The sequence below is a fragment of the Struthio camelus genome, chromosome 3 (assembly GCF_040807025.1).
Source record: "Struthio camelus isolate bStrCam1 chromosome 3, bStrCam1.hap1, whole genome shotgun sequence".
In the NCBI taxonomy this organism is placed as follows: Eukaryota; Metazoa; Chordata; class Aves; order Struthioniformes; family Struthionidae; genus Struthio; species Struthio camelus.
The window spans coordinates 116665613-116681280 of NC_090944.1; the positions used below are offsets into that span (position 1 = coordinate 116665613).

Here is a 15668-nt window from a genome sequence, read left to right on the forward strand (position 1 = left end):
AATGATCCAAATAAGCTGTCTACTTGGAGAGAATCAGTGTTATGAGCTTCCCAGTATTAAGGGGAATAAAATTTAAAAAGTAAGTCACTTTGCACTGATTGATAACATTTAGCATTTTAAATCTTTTCATTTCCACATTTATAACATCTCTTACTATACTTCTGACTTAGCTGCAGTGAAAATGGCTACTACATTTTATGTCATACAAATATAACACATCTGAAAACTTTTTTCAAATTATACTTACTTTTTCATATGCTTTGCAACTTCAGCAATTTGCATATTTTCCGGACTGTTATTGTATTATGATAAACAGGGATTATCATATATTTTCAGATAATGTTTTCTTAACAATTCAACTTCTATTTGTAACTCTTCCATTTATTTTAATTACTAGCACAGTGTGCAACATTTATTAATCAGCAGAGTCTTTTTAAGTTAAAATACTAAATTAGCTAACCCCATTAACACAGAATACTCCAAACAAGCGGTAATAGGAGAGGTAGTTACTGTGCAAATCGTATTATACATGCGGGTGCTCTAGGGCACAGTTAAGCATGATTACCCTCTTTTGATCCAGTATTCCTCTGCTTCTTCCAGCTAATTTCCAGTGGAAATTTACAAAGTAGCGCCTTCATTTTTCCATCTTAATTTTTCTAATGAAGTTCTGGTACTTTATAACACTGGGGATGCAGATAATAAGTCTGTGTATAATTAAGAAGTTTCAGAATTTGCTGCAGAAGAGATCTCCTTTACTGCCTACCAGAACTAGACTATGTTTTTCTTTGCTACTTTACTGCAGACATGAGTTAAACAAAAAAGGCCAGAGAATTCTTAGATTTACTGACCATGGGATACTAAATCATTTATTGGTCACTGAAAAAATACCAATATTTATTTAGCATGCTATTTTGGACAATGTTTGTGATAATGGATCTAAAAAGTTTCCTGTGGAAAAAATATTGCACTAGAGGCAATCGGACTAGATACGTTAAGTATGTTATGCTGTCTTTATATTGTAAATAACACTCTGATTTTAATGTGAATTCATTATGAACTAAATTGTGGCTGGCCTGCTGCAGTTGTTTTACTATGGAAAGCCATTGTAATTCTTCCTTTTTTCCGTCAGTGGAAAGATAAAGAAATTGTTGGATTAGATAGAGCGATGACTTCATATATTAGCCTAATTTTAAAGGTTAAAATTCATTACATGTTTTATTTAGAGGAAAAAAGAATAAAAGAAGATTCACAGATGCCAGGTAGTAAAGCATAGTTTGTTTGCAGCAAATCGTTCATGGACTTATTTAAGGTGAGGAAGTTGTATCGCTCCTCTCACGTTGCCATAGGCACAATAGCCTTAGTATCTACTGCTCCTTCTATCATCTCTGTCAGGCCACCTGGAAAACCTTCAGAGCCTAAGAGGCCTCTTCCATCTTCTGCCAAAATAGTGAGATAGAATAGAATAGAAGAGACAGAACAGAGGGAAAAAATGACGGATGATAAGTTGTAGGAAGAAAGAGAATGAGGGGGCCAAAAGATAGGGGAAAGAAGGAATGGAAAAATGAAATTAATAGTAGCAAGGGAGGTGCAGGATAGAATATTCATTCTATGGGAAGGGAGAGAGAAAGCAATCTTCATTTTATTTTTTTTTAACAGCAGATATCAAAGATATTTTTCAAAAGTTAAGTACATACAACTCACAACTGTCAGGTCCAGGATTGCCTACTAAGTCAAGATTTCTGTATCTTTTTACTCTAATTAGCTTCAGCATAGTGTGAACCTGGCAAAACCATATCTGGCCTAAATTACCACAGACACTGCCGGCTTTTGGAGCTTCAAGAATTTCTGAATTTACACTTAAATCACAATGGAAAGTTAAATGCTAGATATAAGAATCTAACTGGAGTGAGCGTTTTGTATAAAACTGTTCAAGTCTATACTTGTGCAGTTTTTAATAGCATCATACCATTGTCTGCATTTAGTTTTCTTCCATCACTCTCTTCTGTCACATTCAAAGCACGTATTGTCATTAATTTGGGGGAAAAGCTGTGTCGGGTGTATATATAAAGTACAAAACACAATACCATTATTAAAGTATGTTGCAGTGCTATTAGTTTTTACTGTTATTATTGGTTGTGGAGATATAATGACTTTTGTATGACTCTCATTAATTTGGTTACCCTACTTAATATTAACACATTTTTTTTGTGTTCTTTTTAAAAACTTATGCACACTGAATAATGAAGAGTCTTGCTTGATTTAAACGGACATTGAATTTGCGAACATATGATCCTCTTCTGTAGTTAGATCCTTATCCCTGTAAGGATCTGCTCACGTGGATTGGATAGCAGAACTGTGGACAGAAGCAGAAAAAGAAAGTTTCAGATTATTTTGTACTAGTCTACACCATTATTTTTTGTAGTGTTATTTCATTTTTAATGTTTTCTGATGTTCAGTATTCTGTCTCAGAAAGCAATAGTTGCTTTACTTTTTGTTTGTTTGTTTTCTCAGGCCTAGATATGCACTCAAAGCTCTAAGACATATTCTGATTTACAGTATTAAAGGAGATATGCAGTAGAATGCAGAAGATCAAATTTGTGCAAAACTGCATGTATATCATACTGTTTGTGGCATCTTAAGGTGTTGGAAAAAATATGTATTTATTTATATTTGGAATTATGGTAGTTAGAACATAGATTATTCTGAATGTTATACCAAAAAGACAAAGCTGAACTCCTCCATAGTAAGATCAAACCCTGTATTGTAAATTTTATAGAATAAACGGGGCTCATTATTGTTTTCCTTTACTTTATCTTCCACTTTTCTCATGAAAATTTTTTACTGTTTTGTGTATAAATTTTACAGAAACAGTATTCATGCTGAATTATGAATGTTATGGCTTAACTAAATTCTATGCATATATCGTCAAATCCCTAAACTGCTACCCTTGTCTTCTCAGCTATCTAGTCCCCTGAGAAAGCCAATTTTCTTTCATGTCTGAATAGAAGAAAAATGTACTATTAAAATGCAATTCAGAAGTGATAAAAACTGCAAGTGGAGCAGCCAGCTCACAGCACCTTCAATGTTTTCTCTGGGACACTGGGGCCACATTAATTTTTGTGTGTGTGTGATGTCCATCCCATGTGAAAATTAGCATTACAAGTACCATAATCTGTCTTATGTGAGAGTGTCCTTTCCCATGATCGCATACATGCTACTATGGCTTTGTATAATTTAAGTCTGCTAACTCAGTGTTTTTTGTTTGCTAACTTTATATGACATTTGTTAATGGTACTTGATATAGGTGGCAAGATTTTAAAATACATTTTTTAGGAAGAGGAAAGAAAAGTGTATAATTAAAAAAAACTCCACAAAACTAAAAACCAAACAGTTGCTAATGGTTTGGCAACTGCAAATAAATCATTTTATGAATTTATTTATCACCTGAGAGACAGAAAGAAAATTTTTTTTTCTTATTGCTCATCTTTATAAGAAACTTGTCGACTAACTCCCAGGGACTCTGAACTTCTGAAAAACTGTCAACTAGAAAAAGGTTATTAACAGCATTAACAGCACCTGTTGTTGTGACAGTTAAAGTGATGTGTTAAACTTCTGAAACATACTTCTTATTTTACTATATAATCATTCTTCTAGCTCATACCACACTTGCAGAGTAAAGACCACCTGTTGCTTTTTCAGAATACCAGCAATGATACACTTCATTCACAAGAGTTTAATTTATATTAAAATGTACCTATTTGCTCTCATAATAACTCTTCTCAATCCCATTTTGAGTTTGCAAAAATCTTTGTAGGGTCCTTTGCAGACCCTTTATATGTTAGATATGTCTATTTCCTTCCTCTAAACAGTTTGATGTGGAACCTACCCAGAAAACCTGTAGTTATCTGTGAGAGTGAGGGACATCTGTCTGAAAACTGAGTGCCCCCTATGCCCAAACTGAGTAGTTAGAGCTTTACTATTCAGTGGCAGTTTATTAGCAGAGAGTCTACCCTCAGTATGACTAATGAAGGGAACTGGGCTGTGAGAGTTTGAGATTAGGACATGAGGATAACTTGTGAGTAAAGTATACAATTTGTGATTTCAAAAGAAACCATTGCTTTGCTTTGTGGTCCACCAATACATGGAAGTCAACAGTCCTATTTGTGTAATAAGTTTCTATTCTGCTTAAGAGTGAAAAAATGGTACCTTACTGTATAAGGTGTAATTTCTAAACTAGACTGAGCTTTGGTTAATGGACATCAAGAGATGCATCTTTTATTTTAGTGTACAGAACAAGTTCTTTCTGATGCAAAGTTACCTTGTTTTATACATGGAATTATGTGTCAGAGTTCACCACTGGTGCACTTGAAATGTTTCCCTCCTGACAGAATCATCAGGATAAGGTTATGTGTTAGGATGCCATTTGAGGTAGACCACTTATAACGTGGATGTGAGGTTCTCCAGAAGTTAGCTCTCTCCACTCATGTGTGGTGCATGCCTGCCACTGACAGGTGGCATGGATTTAATTGCCAGTTAAGACTTGAGGTGTCTACATGCAGTTCTGCAGGCACAGCAGATCTCAGCAAGTTGAATCCTGCTCATTCCATCTCTACACCCCGCCAGCTGGTAGGGCAAATGCAGCTAAAGAAATCACCTGATAATGCAGTGTTGTATCTTTACACAAAAAGTCTTTCTTTTATCCTGTTGAAACTCTATGGCTCTTTGCTCAAAATTTCATTCAAAACAGCTAGAAGAGAAATTGCACCAGTTCTCCTACACTGAGGAGGAATATTCAGAAGTTAGTGGAAAATGACAGGAAAATATGTCCACATCATCCTGTAGCATGGGTATCTATGATTTCATCAATCATGTGGCATCCAGTGTAGAGTAACACTGACTTTTAAATATTCTTAAATTTCAGATTTTTACCATTTTCTTCATATCATAAAAATGAGAAGTATGACCCATCAGTTCATAGATCAAGTAAATATGGCCAAGAAACTTACGGAATTAAACATTTCCGAGAAGTACAGCCTAAGAAGTGGATAGCAGACAAGGTAAGTCACTGCAAAAATTAAAGCTTTGTTACTTTTTTTAGATTGTTACTGTATTAGAACAAAATAAATCTGGGACTGATCCAGAGATCATTGAATGCTATGTCACATGCTATAAAATCACTTAATTAGAGTTGATTTAATGAGTCCAAGCTTCCTTGATTGTCCTTCTGGTAAGTTAAATCTGAGGACATTCAACACCTCTCTCACTTACAAGACAAGGATTTGAGAGCATGCTTAATCTAACCAACACTAGATTAGGTTTGCAAAGACTTGTTGCCTTTCCCGATTTAAGACATATGACGTATTTATTCTTCCATGTTAAGGCAATTATTTCATTGAGAAATTGTGGCAAAAACTGGAGAAAAAAGTAACAAATCGTGTTCTTGTATTTTTTAAAAAAATTCTAAAAATGAACGAGGAGCCATATTTATTTTAAGATATTATCATGAAACTGCCTGATTTGTCAGCGGCATCTCACATTTTTCTATTTTTGTAGTACTACGAGAGGTGACGTTTCTCAGAACTTTCAATATATAGATAATACTCAGTGGAAGGAATCCACTATTGTATGGGTTTTCAGAAGTTTACAAGGTTCCATCACGTAAAGCATCATTCACAAAGCACAAAATAGAAAAAAGACAATTAAACTATTGCTTCTCAGCTATTTTTCTAGGTTCTTGTCAACTTCAGGAAGTAAAAGGTTCTGAACTTGTGGAACTTCTTGCTGGACTTGTCCTAAAACCGAGAAAGAAAAGTTTTCATGTATCTACTCATGCTAAACCAGATTCAGTTCTTTTTTATGGAATTTCATGAAAAGGGAATCGTATGCCTTCAGGATGTTACACTAGTGTAGAATTAGGGAAAGAGGATGAAGAATAACCAAAACCATGTTCTAATATGAGATTGTGTATGTGTTTGCTTTGGTTCTTTTTGTATTAGTATCATACTCACATTATAAGATATAATAAGTTATTTTCGTGAAAGCAACTCACCCTTGTAAATATATCAGACTAAACTCCTTGGAGCTTGTTATAAGTAATATATATTTTTTTAAAGATTAGAACTTTTTCTCAAAATTTTAAGCTTTAAAAATCAGATCGGAATAAAACTTTGCTATTTTAATTAAAAATTGCATTGCAAATAGAGATACAAAGAACGTCATTCAAACAAAAATATCTGACTTTATCTTTTAAAAAAAGGTTGGAAGATGTTATTGACTGCAGTCTGATGACAGCATAAGCATGTTATATAAAATAAGCTAAAATATTTACTGATGCTACTCATCCCAGAAGGACTCCGCCTTTTCCAGTTCTCAGCAGTTTTTGATCAGGCTCAGATGATGGTATCAAACAAAATGAAGGTTATTGTATATCATATAAATTTTGGGCGTAGCTGAGACCACCAAACTCATATTACTTGTGATCTTGGATAGATTTCAAGCTGAATTTCTGGAGGTGAATAGCTGTATATATTAACCCAACATGACATCCAGCTTTCCAACTCCAATTCTAAATCAATGTGAAGCTTCAATTAGGAGCCACTTACCTAAACAGAGAGATAAGAAGAAAAGAGCTATTTTTAACTTACCTGCTGCTTTTATGGGTCATTATTACCAGTAAGAAACTAAAAGCTCCACCTCTTTGCCATATTTTAATAGTGGAGGTCATATAGAGACAGGTGCGAGATCATGCTTTCATAACTGTTGCATTTAAGAGAACGCTCTGTGACATTTTCTTGATTCACAAATATATTCCAATTTTGTGTATATCAGTACTATGGCCAAGATTATCCTGTACTAATGAAGCGCCAAGCTCCATGTCGAAATATTACCAAAAACAACCAGACTTTTGCCTAATGGTTTATATCTGTGAAACACATCCCTTGTTTGAATTTCCCATGAAGTGATATTTATGTTAGTGCAATTTCTATTACAAACTAAATGGCTGAATACCCTGCCAGGATATATATTCAGCTTCTTACAGTAGTGTACCAGAGAAGTTTGTCTTATCATTGCTAATCATACAAGCTATAGTAAAAGCTCTCCCAAAACATCAGTTCAGTGATGACTGGATCAGAGGCCCTGAGGTATTATTTGGTATTATCTGTCTTTTTTAAATTATATATTAAAAAGTTTCCTTGTGTTTGTGAGAACATTCTAATTGCATTTTCTTTAGATTTATATATATATATATATATATATATATAATATATATATATATATTTTAATTCAGATCACATAAAGATTAGTATGTAAATTATATAATTACTTTAGAAACAAAATGAACAAGGAAAAATATTACCTTATTATATTTCTTCTGAAAAATGAAAGGATATTAGCATAGCTTTCCTCTGAACATGATTACCATATATGTGTGAGAAAAGTTACTAATGTGTCTTTTCATCTCGTTATGATCTGAAAATTGTTATTTGAATCTAAACAGATTATGATAAGTTACTAAGCAAAAGGAAAAACTGTTGGATTCCAATTCTTAATTAAAAGACAAGTTAAGAAATTAAAATACTGTAGTTCTAATGGAAATTAAATAAGTTAGTTTACTCAGTCTTAAACTACTGTAAAAATATGCAAGCATTTTAATTTTTAAAATTTATATAATATCATACTGCTACGTACCTTGAATACCTTAGATAGTTAACATTTTTTAATACTGATACTTCTCACAAGAATTCTATGTTAACTATAGTTAACTTCAGTCAACTCTGATTTTAATTTAGAATGATAGGTCCCATGTAATTGTACAGTCACAGGATCAAATATACTAACTCTAGTCTTTCAGTTGTCAAAACACTCACATATGTTCATATTTACTGAAGCACAAATGATAGCTTACAGCTTTTAATCGGTATTGGAATTAGTTTGCATATGCATTTTAGGAAACTGACTTTAATGACAGCGTTTAATGTTTTCTTATTTGCAAAATTCAGGAAGTGGCATTTTAAGAAGTTCTTTGCTGCTAGATTCTTTCCTTTGATGCCTTATTATAGGTGAATTACAGTATGGCTGCATCACTGTTTCATTATTTGCAGAGGCATTTTGGCCCTAAACAGAATTTTATTATCTACAAAGCATAAAAATATCCAGTACTGCAAAGAATTAATTTAGAGAACCTAAGCATATTGCACAGAACATAAAGTTGACCTTTACCGTCTGCAGCTTTTAGAATGGAGTGGGATGTGGAACACATCATAGGTTTAATGTGGCACAACGCTGTCTGCAGAAACTTGGGTGGGACTGTGACTGCCTGCCCATTGCACCCGATGATTGAATCTGCTGTCACCAGCATCCTGATAATAATGAACATTCAGCTTAACGACCGTGATTATGATTATCATAATTGATGTGCAAGTGCAGTGTGTGGGGATCATTACAGCTGAACTGTACAGCAGAGAAACATGCCTTAGTTATGGATAATTTTACTTTTATACATTGATTGGGATAAAATATGCCTTGCAAGTTCAACAGGCCAGCTTAATATAATTTTCGGGAAAACTTCTCTGTGTATAAGTTGATGATTATCTGCTTCCTCCAAAACAGTCATTCTAGCTGTTTGTTTTGAATTTTTTCATTCCATTAATAACAGGAAATAATTAAATAATTAGACATTATTGAGTGGAAATCACTTAACAGAATACTGCCATCATCAATCATGTATCGGGTTCAAATATTTCTAATTGTTTTGGCTTTGGCTGGGCTAGGAAAAATAGCATGTGTAGTTGCCACCAACACACTTCTACTTTTGGTGGAGCAGTAGAAATTGGGTTGTAGTAGACATTATTGGCATTTTCACACTGTATTGTGTAACCATTAGAGCAGGCAATAATTGTTGGTTACATATCTGTCACCACCTCTGTCACCAGAGGCAGGAAATCACAGGCCTAAATTCAGCCAATGTAGAGAAAAGCACAGTTAACGACTTCAGTCTATTTTGTTTGATAGTGATTTCCTTCAAATGAGATTATAGGAAACTGCAGAAGTATTTCAGTAAATCATATAATGATATATGCATTTATAAACATAAAACAATTAAAGACCAGTATGTATACGTACTTTAGCCTCTGATTTTTATTGTAAGTCATATTATGGCCTAAGTGGAATCACGTCATCAGTTAGGGCCCTAAGTTCTAGCGATGTGAGAAAAGGTCCATGAGGACAACATAATATAGCCTGAAAATCTCAGTGCTTTAGAAGATGAGAATGACTTTTCTGCGTGGCCTAGGCATTTGCCTCCAAATTCTTCTCAGATTCTTCTTTTGCATAGTATGACTGGGAGGGGAAAAAGAATAAAAAATAAGTAAATTATTCTGTTTGAAAGCTAGCTCCATTCCATGTGGGACCAAAAACATAAATATGTGCACTGCAGTCGTGTGGCTATTGGATAGTGTCATTATATGGCAGAATTCTTTGATACGTTATTCATGATTTTCCGTCCCTGACCAGACTCAAACATGTTTACATTTAACCTTAAGTTAGGAAAAGCATTAAGGTATTGTTCTGATTGTACTTGAGATAGGTATAATGTATGCGTAAAGTTTTAATCTTTTTCACTTAGACTGCAACTCCCTGTCAATTTTTTAAGGAGTTTGCTCCTTTTCTTGTCCTTTTAATTAGGAAAAAAGTTACAAAATAATATTTTTAATACAGTATGATATTGCTAATGAATGCATATCTATATTATCAGCCTTATTACATATGTTTTAAAACTTTTAAGGCCATATTTACTAGTGCGCTTTGTGACGGAAGTTACTAACATACAATGAGAAGAGCTAGCACATATTTTGAGTATCAAATTCTTAGTTCCCCAGTCCAAGCCCAATGCATTTTCGTAGGCAATGCAAAAAGCTGACATAATGAGACAGCTAAAAGTGACTCTGTTTTAGGGGAATTATTAGGGATGTTGCCAAAGTGTGTTTCACTCCAGCAATCCCTGGTCAATGACATGGCTCCTGTGTGATTATTACTGCTGGCATAACTTGATGTATCTATTCAGATGCTCCAAACAGTGCCTTAGTTTGAGTTATCAGCTATCTGATTCTAAGATAAGGCTGCTTTCTGCCACTTTTGTTCTTACCCTGAGCCTGCACTGGCTTAAAGTCACTCTTGCAACCTTTATCACTCCTAAGTTTTGCCCTTTTTTGGTAAATGTCACAATGCACTGTTGAGTAGCAAACATATTCCAAAAGGTGAGAATGTGTCAAATCCAACAATAGGGACACCACACATAATTCACCCCATGTCCTGTGAATTAGACATAATCTCACATTATATGATGCACCCATTCAGTCTTGTGGGAAAGTAAATGACAACTTGTATGTTTGACAGTTGACGTAAACATCAGGTTTCCAGATTTCTTACTGAATGACTGTGTCATATTTACAGAAATTCATTTTCTTATGAAGATCATTTTCAGAGCTTCCATTGGCAATGTTCCTGAGATGTAGATTTTTAACTCTGAGACTATCTTTAAGGTCATAACTGCAGGGCTTCCTTTGAAAATGCTACTCTTGTGTAATGCAAATGATGATTAACTATAGGCCATCTCTCAAATTATTTTCGTAGGTGCATAAGGAAGGTTAAAACTGTGAAGCAGATTAAAATCTTTGAAATGTATCCCTGGCTACTGTTTTAACTAAATATAGAAAAGAATGTATGAATAACTGGATGATCGAAAAGAAAGGCTGGAAAAACTTTCTGTTGAAGGTTACCAATGACTTGCAGAATACGTTTTTGAAGAAATAATACAAAGTAGTGACTGCAAAGATGCAAACCATTCAGTAAAATTGTTTGCCTAAGGAAGGATACTGTTACTACTCTTCTAATCAAATCCATTCTAGTGGTTATTTGTAAGGATTTTTGAGCAACTAGTTGAATATTTTATAAAACCTGATTTTCAGTTCTGTAATTTCTCAATGGGAAAATGCAGTCCCTTGATGATGACCCAAGGCTTTGAAGAATAAATTGATTCGAAAGAGAGAATTAAATGGTACTTATTATACTGTCTAACTAACAATCCAATGTCATTTGTCTGTTGGATGATAAATGTCTTGCTTTGCCTACCTTCCTCATGTAATAGTGCAACTCGCATATTAGTGACACAGAAGGAAAAACTTGCTTCTTTGTAAGAGCTAACTTTAGCTGATATTTCTTTGAGGGACATGTGATGTATGTTTTATCTTTCTAAATAATTTCCATTGAACAAATTACTCAAATGTTTTAAAGTCTCTTGTTTAAACATAAACACTTTAGATATAGAGTATCTTGCCTAATCCCTTCAGTACATACTTAGAGTACATTACAGTGATTTGTGGCAGAGCTTTTAACACAAAAAATCATCAGTTGAGCTGGAAGCTGTAGTGTTTGCTGAAGTTGCACCTAAAAACAGTATCAACAAAAAAGTATTAGGCATTCACTATTTTGATTTTGTTTGGTTTGCTGGAGTGAGAAGTTCTCATACTAAATAGGGTAATCCCTATTTAGGGAAGTCTGTTGCTTTTTGATGGCTGTTTTGGATGGGCTGCTTAGCATCCCTGGAATTAGGGAGAATTGTTTCTACATCTGCCAAACAAGGTATATTTCAACTCAACTCAATATGTGACAATATTGAATTTACAAAGCTACATTTTGAAGTCAATAGCAATTCTTCATGAAACATATCTAGAAGAGAAGGCTACTTATTATTTGATATTTACCTTTAGCTTGATTATGCTGGTTAAACAAAATTGAAATGAAAGTAACAGAAAGCTTTTCTTAATCCTCTAAGAATTACATGGTTAATATAATTGTTCAGAAATGCCTCCAAGTTGTGAACACTGAGCCTCAATAGCTCTTTTTTATGTAGTTAAGAGATGCCAATGGAGCTAAGCTAATTTGCATCAGATAGTAATGTGGCCCATGGTTAATTAACCAATATGCAGAAGAATGCTACCTCTTTTGGAAAGAATATTCCATGAATATTCATGGAATTGGAATTCCATTCCAATTTGCAAAGAAAAGTGACACTTTTTAATGTCTTTTATCTCATCTTTAAGTGCACACTGCTAATAGATTTATGAATTGAAAACTAAGATCAAAGGTGCATCTTATGGCTGTTTCTTGCAACAGATGCACTTAGAACTACAGAATGTCACATCTTAACATGATGGTTGAATGAAATATTTTATTGCACTGGCTCATTACAATTGAATAGTTTATATAATAGTTTATATAATTTATAGTGTTACAAGTACCAGTTGCTGTTCTGAATAGATTCTAAGAGGGTATGCCAGGGGTATGCTCAGGCTGAGAGAAAGGTTGCAAGTTTTTGTTGTTTTGATAATCACTCTAGAGAGCTAGGGTAGATTATTCTCACAGCAGTAGAACTTTAATGCAGTAAAATGGATTTTAGAGTAACCTATGTTATCTGAACAGGGAAAATCATGGTAAAATGTAGTTTTGTGCACTTCTGTAGGAATGAATAAGAAGCTGTAAGTAATACAGAGAGTTGTCTTAATGCTTTGATGTAAATGTGTACTACTTCTCTTTGAAATTTAGATCATGAGTCAACTCTAAACTCACTTGATCAAATTTAAATACTAAGATGATATTCACTTTGGAATGCAATTCAGTGTTTATTCATTTAATGTAATGAAGAGCCAGTTTCAATGTGCCCTTTAAAAACTTATGTTAGAAGGATGTTCCACCGTGATGGAGATAAGAAACTATATTCTTTCTTCTCTTGTATATTTTATAATCTTTGTTGATATCAGGAGAAGATATGTAGAAAGGCTGAAAGGCATATCTGCATAAGGAGTTATTTACGAAAGGACATATTACTATGTGCTACTATTCTGGAATGAGAGTTATGGAGTTATTCAGGAATAACCTTTGCACTTTAAGTTCTGACCTCACTTCCATTTAAATTACCTTACAAGCTTTGATGAGTTAATGTACAGAGATAATAGCAGCTAAGGTATATGGGTTAAGACATAAAGGCTGTAATGCACACAGTAGCTGTGTTTCCAAACTGCACTGTTTTTGTATACTCCATAACGAGTCTGTATAAATAGTATTTTGCATTGTGACGGTGATAGAAGGAACTAATAATTTTCTCAGCCAGTGGCTTTGAGCTGCGTTAGGGTCTCTCACCTGCAGTTATATGAAAGAAAGGCAGTGTAAGTAGTAAACAGTTTTTATCATTAGCAACTGAATACCCTGCTTTTCTAGAGTATAACTAGCTCAGTATGAGAGACTCAAACTTAGAAAACCAGAAAAAAAGTCAAACAATGAAAATACTGCATATTAACAGACTTTGTGCACTAATGTGAAGCTGCTTGATTGAGCAGTGCAGTGTCAACCATGTCTTTCTTCTAATGCTAAAAGTAATGCACATAGACAGAGTGACAATCAGAGTACAGCCTCCCATCAGCTGTAATTAATCTTTTAGTTAACAGAGACCAGAAAAGCTTCTCATCAGCCCCTTCTGAAGTCTAAGGGACCCTATTTTTTGATGTTTGCATTCTGAGTAAAATTGTCCCCACCAGTTCTAACAAATTGAAACACCAGGCTAATTATGGCAGCTAATGAAGTGTGTGGAATGGTCACAGCTTGTCGTGAAACTGTTCCTTCAGCTCAGATTAGAGTTTCATCAATCACTTTTTTAAACTGATCCAGAATTGCTTCTGCCCAGTGCTTGGCATTTTTAATGCTGTTTCTGTAATTGGTTTTTTCCCCAAAGCTTAGGCTATTTTTTGAAATATTACATTCTTAGGACAGGACTTAGAAACTCTAGTTTATTTAAAAAAAAAAAAAATCATTATTGCCTCTATCAGCCGATCAAGTGCTAGAAAGCTAATAAAAGAAGCAGAAATAAATAAAATTTTTGATATATGGCTTTTAATCCAGCTAAAGGTAGCAATAAAGCATATACGCATATATGTATATGAATCATTATTACTGTGGGCTGGATGTATACTGCAATCTCATGAGACATGGTTTGTGGGCTGGATGGTTCAAGTCCCACTGAAGGACCTAAATGAAATGAATGTTTTGGTCTTAGCTTATTTCCTAGTGGATTGCACTCCTCAGTATATCATTCAGAGTTTGGCATGATTTGTAGTTTTTGCAGATGCCCAAGCCTTTGGCAGCAGGAAGACCAAAATGTGCTACTGTTTAAAGATCTTCAACACTTCAGGTCAAATCCAAAGTCCTCAGAGAAGTATAGGAAACTTGACAGTTTTTTGTTACTACTACTCTATCAATGAATAAATTTGCATATAAAGCATTGTAAAAATTCCTATTTCCTGTTCATTTATAAAATATAACAGCATTGTGCTGTACATTAAAAGTTCTGCAGAGATGTTAAAGGTATAGATGTTAAAGAAAGTCTAAGGCTAAATTTTTCCTGGACACTTACCCTGGAGTATAGAATTTGGTTTGGAAATTATCCATCTGAAAAATGAAGTAAACTTTTGCTTATAAGCGACCATAGAATATGTTAGCACAAGTTGTTGTGTTTATCATATATAGATATGTCTTCATATCAAAACCAAGACAGCATGATTTTTAGTTCATGTGTGCTCAGCAATTCATTGATAATATTTGTGCTAATACATGTAATCCATTTCATTTTTCTGAACGCTATTGATTTTGGAAAAATGTTTGGCTATAAATATCAAATGTTCCTCTCCCTAAAATTTCTTAATCAGCTGCAGTTTGATAGAATTAGCTTCATGTCAATGCCAAAACAAATCTGTGGTAAATGAGTGAATATTCTGTGCTGCTGCTGCTATTTCTGTTGTGTAGTAAGGAGTTGGTGGATTTAAACAGGAGAATAAATAAGTTAAGTACCATTGATAAATGAAGAAAAATACGATACACAGAGAAGATGTTATTATATACATATTTGTAAAATAACCATATGTTATATATAAATGAAAGATAGGAATAGTAGCAATAAGTATTAGCCTAAAAGCTATTGTTCCAGTTTTATTGATTAGTGAGAACATTTGTGGTCACTGGATAGGAGAAAAATAGTTTTTCTAGTGTCAGCTGATCTCCAGAGTAGTTGCCTGCAAAATAGCAAAGGTTGTCTTCTGTTCTGTCATTTCAGTGTCTTCTGAAGGTAGCTTGTATTTACAAAGTAGGAAGACTGTCTGACTCTTTAAGTGTGTATTTTGTTGGGAGAATAAGGAATATTTATTTTTCTCTAAGCCACTCTGACTAATCTTGTCCTTCCATTTTAGAATGAGAGTATAAGAAAGGGGAGCAGGAAGCCTTCCTCACCATGATTATCCTTCCATGATACTTTTACTGTTTTTTCTGACACACCTGTTATTCCCTTCAAGTCAGGTTCCTTAAAATATGTTCCCCAGAGGTCCCCCCCTACACGGAACTTGACAGTGAAGCTCCCTCTCTTATAGCTCTGAACTTCATTGATGCTCCACCAGGCATGAAGGTGTCACCAGCTCTCAAGGATTTCTGGCAGCAAGGAACCTGTGCAATGAAATCAGCGCTCAGAATTAGACCCATAAAGACTTATACTCTCTGCACTGTACTTCTCTCTCTGTAGTATTGCTATGTACTACACTACTTATCTGCATTAAAAAGAACATAAATAA

At 34.2% G+C, this 15668-nt stretch overlaps 1 protein-coding gene across 3 annotated transcripts in view; it reads left to right on the forward strand.

Moving 5' to 3' along the window:
* SPATA17 (spermatogenesis associated 17) overlaps positions 1-15668 on the forward strand; it is a 99318-nt gene that overhangs the window by 70093 nt on the left and 13557 nt on the right. For 2 of the 3 annotated variants that reach the window (XM_068939866.1, XM_068939865.1), the window contains exon 9: positions 4922-5057. In XM_068939866.1, the coding sequence (XP_068795967.1) occupies positions 4922-5057 (136 nt within the window). Of the gene's footprint in view, positions 1-4921; positions 5058-8229; positions 8277-15668 lie in introns of those variants that run through there. The other variant, XM_068939864.1, reaches the window with a different exon arrangement.